The 2,319-nt window shown below is 50.6% G+C and overlaps 1 protein-coding gene across 1 annotated transcript; it reads left to right on the forward strand.

The window, feature by feature from the left end:
- Positions 1–229: 229 nt before the first annotated feature.
- On the forward strand, positions 230–2,015 carry LOC149865772 (uncharacterized). The gene is made up of 2 exons (XM_090041005.1): positions 230–1,289; positions 1,645–2,015. Exons 1-2 carry the CDS (start codon positions 383–385, stop codon positions 1,728–1,730), a joined length of 993 nt encoding a protein of 330 aa, XP_089897131.1. The 5' UTR covers positions 230–382; the 3' UTR covers positions 1,731–2,015.
- Positions 2,016–2,319: the final 304 nt, after the last annotated feature.

A 2,319-nucleotide genomic window follows, 5' to 3' on the forward strand; every position in this document is an offset into this window, starting at 1 on the left:
TTGTTGGTTGTGGGTGGTTCAAAATCAGCCACCTTGGATTAAGAATTACTTAGCAAAGTCTCATGTGATGCTTGTTAAGAAAAAGGCTCGGGGGGGGCCGCCTGTACTTCCTGAGTCTAATGAGGGGGGGAATTCTGAATTGGCTGAGTACCGGACCCGTGCTCCGGTTGCCCTGTCGGGTAGCGAAGTTGAGTCAGACGCCTCCTCGGCATCCAGTCCTTCTGCACCACCGCCCCCTCCCTCAGAGAGACCACCACCGACGTACCAATGCATACCTAATGAGTTAGAGCGTGAGCCTCAGCCAAGTGCCTCATCTGAATCAGGAAATAAGGGTTATTATTTGCGCAAGCCTGTAGAGTCACAGCCGGTGTTGAACTGTCCGATGCGAGAGGTTATTGGGGAAGGAGGCACTGCAACTTTTGTCTACACCCCATTTAGCACTTCAGATTTATTTAACTGGAAAAATCAGAGCCCCTCTTTTCGTGAAGACCCTGAAAAGATGAGGGATTTGTTTCGATCTATTGGGCAGACTCATCGACCCACTTGGGCTGATGTCCAGATGATGCTCCAGACCCTCCTAACCCCGGAGGAGAGGAGATTAGTGTTAGGTACAGCAGAGCGTATTGCGGCAGCCAGAGTTGAGTCAGAGGGTGCTGCTGGTCGTACTCTGCGTGATACCTACCCGGTAGAAGAGCCGGGATGGGACAATCATACTGCAGAGGGCAGAGAGCTGAGTGCACGGTATTTGGGAATTATAGTGGAAGCAATGGGAAAGGCAGTGCCTCGGATTACCAATCTGTCTAAATTGTATGAGGTGAGACAGGGAAGAGAGGAGGATCCCTCAGCTTTCCTTGGGAGGCTGTATGAGGCGTTTCGCAGGTTTTCGGATCTGGATCCAGAAGCCCCAGATAACCAGCGCATGGTAAATCTTATGTTTATTGGTCAATCTGCTGCTGATATCCGTAAGAAGTTACAGAAAACTGAGGGAGGTGCTGGGAAACCGATTTCAGAGCTGGTGGAAATTGCATATAAGGTGTATGGGAATCGTGAGCAAGTGCAGGAGCGCAAGGAGGATAAAAAGGCTCAGCGACAGATGGCAGCACTAGCAGCTGCTATAACTGGAGGGAACCCTGGAAAGGCTGGGATACAGAAGAGGAAGGGAGAAAGAGTGGGAGCAGATGTTTGTGCTTATTGCAAGGAGAAAGGACACTGGAAGAGAGAATGCCCGAAGTTGAAGGAGAAGAGAGAGGGGGAACCGAGAGGTCACCTCATGCGGGCAGAAGACAAGGGTGAGGATTCAGAATGAAGGGGACAGGGATCTAAGACCACTACCCTTCGGGTTGGAGCCCGAGAAGATCCCATGGTAACTATTAGGGTTGGTGGCAAAAACTTTGAAGCCTTGGTGGATACTGGGGCTACATGTTCAATGATTCCAGAAAAACCCCCCTGTGCAGGAACTAGTGAACAGCATGTACTTGTAGAAGGGATTGAGGGAATGCAAACTCAACTCCCTGTTTGTAAACCACTCCTCACCAAGGTGGGAGACCATTTGCTCGAGCACTCCTTTGTGTATTCTCCAAGTTGCCCGGTTGCACTCCTTGGGCGGGACTTACTCACAAAATTGCAAGCTGAAATCTTTTTCAGAGACGATCAGATGGTGGTCCAGCTACCTGTCAAGCAGAGCTCGAACTATCAGATGGCTCTCCTGGAGGACCGACGCCCTGCAGTAAGTCCAGAAGATCACATGACCGGAGTAGACCCCTCGGTATGGGCTGATGGAACCCCTGCGCGAGCTAAGTTCGTCTCCCCGGTAAGGATCGTACTCAAGGATGGGGAGGGGCCCGTTCGGGTAAAGCAGTACCCACTCAGCCGAGCGGCCAGAGCTGGACTCAAGCCGTTAATAGAGAAATACAAGAGGTACGGATGGCTAGTGGAAGGGTCTTCACCCTATAACACCCCCATTCTTGGAGTGCCAAAGGCAGATGGGGTCTCATACAGACTGGTCCAAGACTTACGGGCAGTAAATAAGAAGGTCCTTTCAGACCATCCTGTAGTCCCGAACCCTCACACGATCTTGACACAAGTACCGGGGGAAGCTGAAATATTTTCAGTGCTAGATTTGAAAGATGCTTTCTTCTCTATTCCTCTTCACCGAGAGAGTCAAAAATTGTTTGCTTTTGAATGGGAGGATCCAGATACTTTCCATAAAGCCCAACTCATGTGGACAGTTCTTCCACAAGGATTTATAGCGGCCCCCCATATTTTCGGACTTGCCCTTCAGAAGGACTTGGGGGAATGGAAGGGATCACACCCCGCAGT

Source organism: Crocodylus siamensis, chromosome 4, assembly GCF_052110815.1.
Source record: "Crocodylus siamensis isolate JL-2025a chromosome 4, ASM5211081v1, whole genome shotgun sequence".
NCBI classification, from domain to species: Eukaryota; Metazoa; Chordata; order Crocodylia; family Crocodylidae; genus Crocodylus; species Crocodylus siamensis.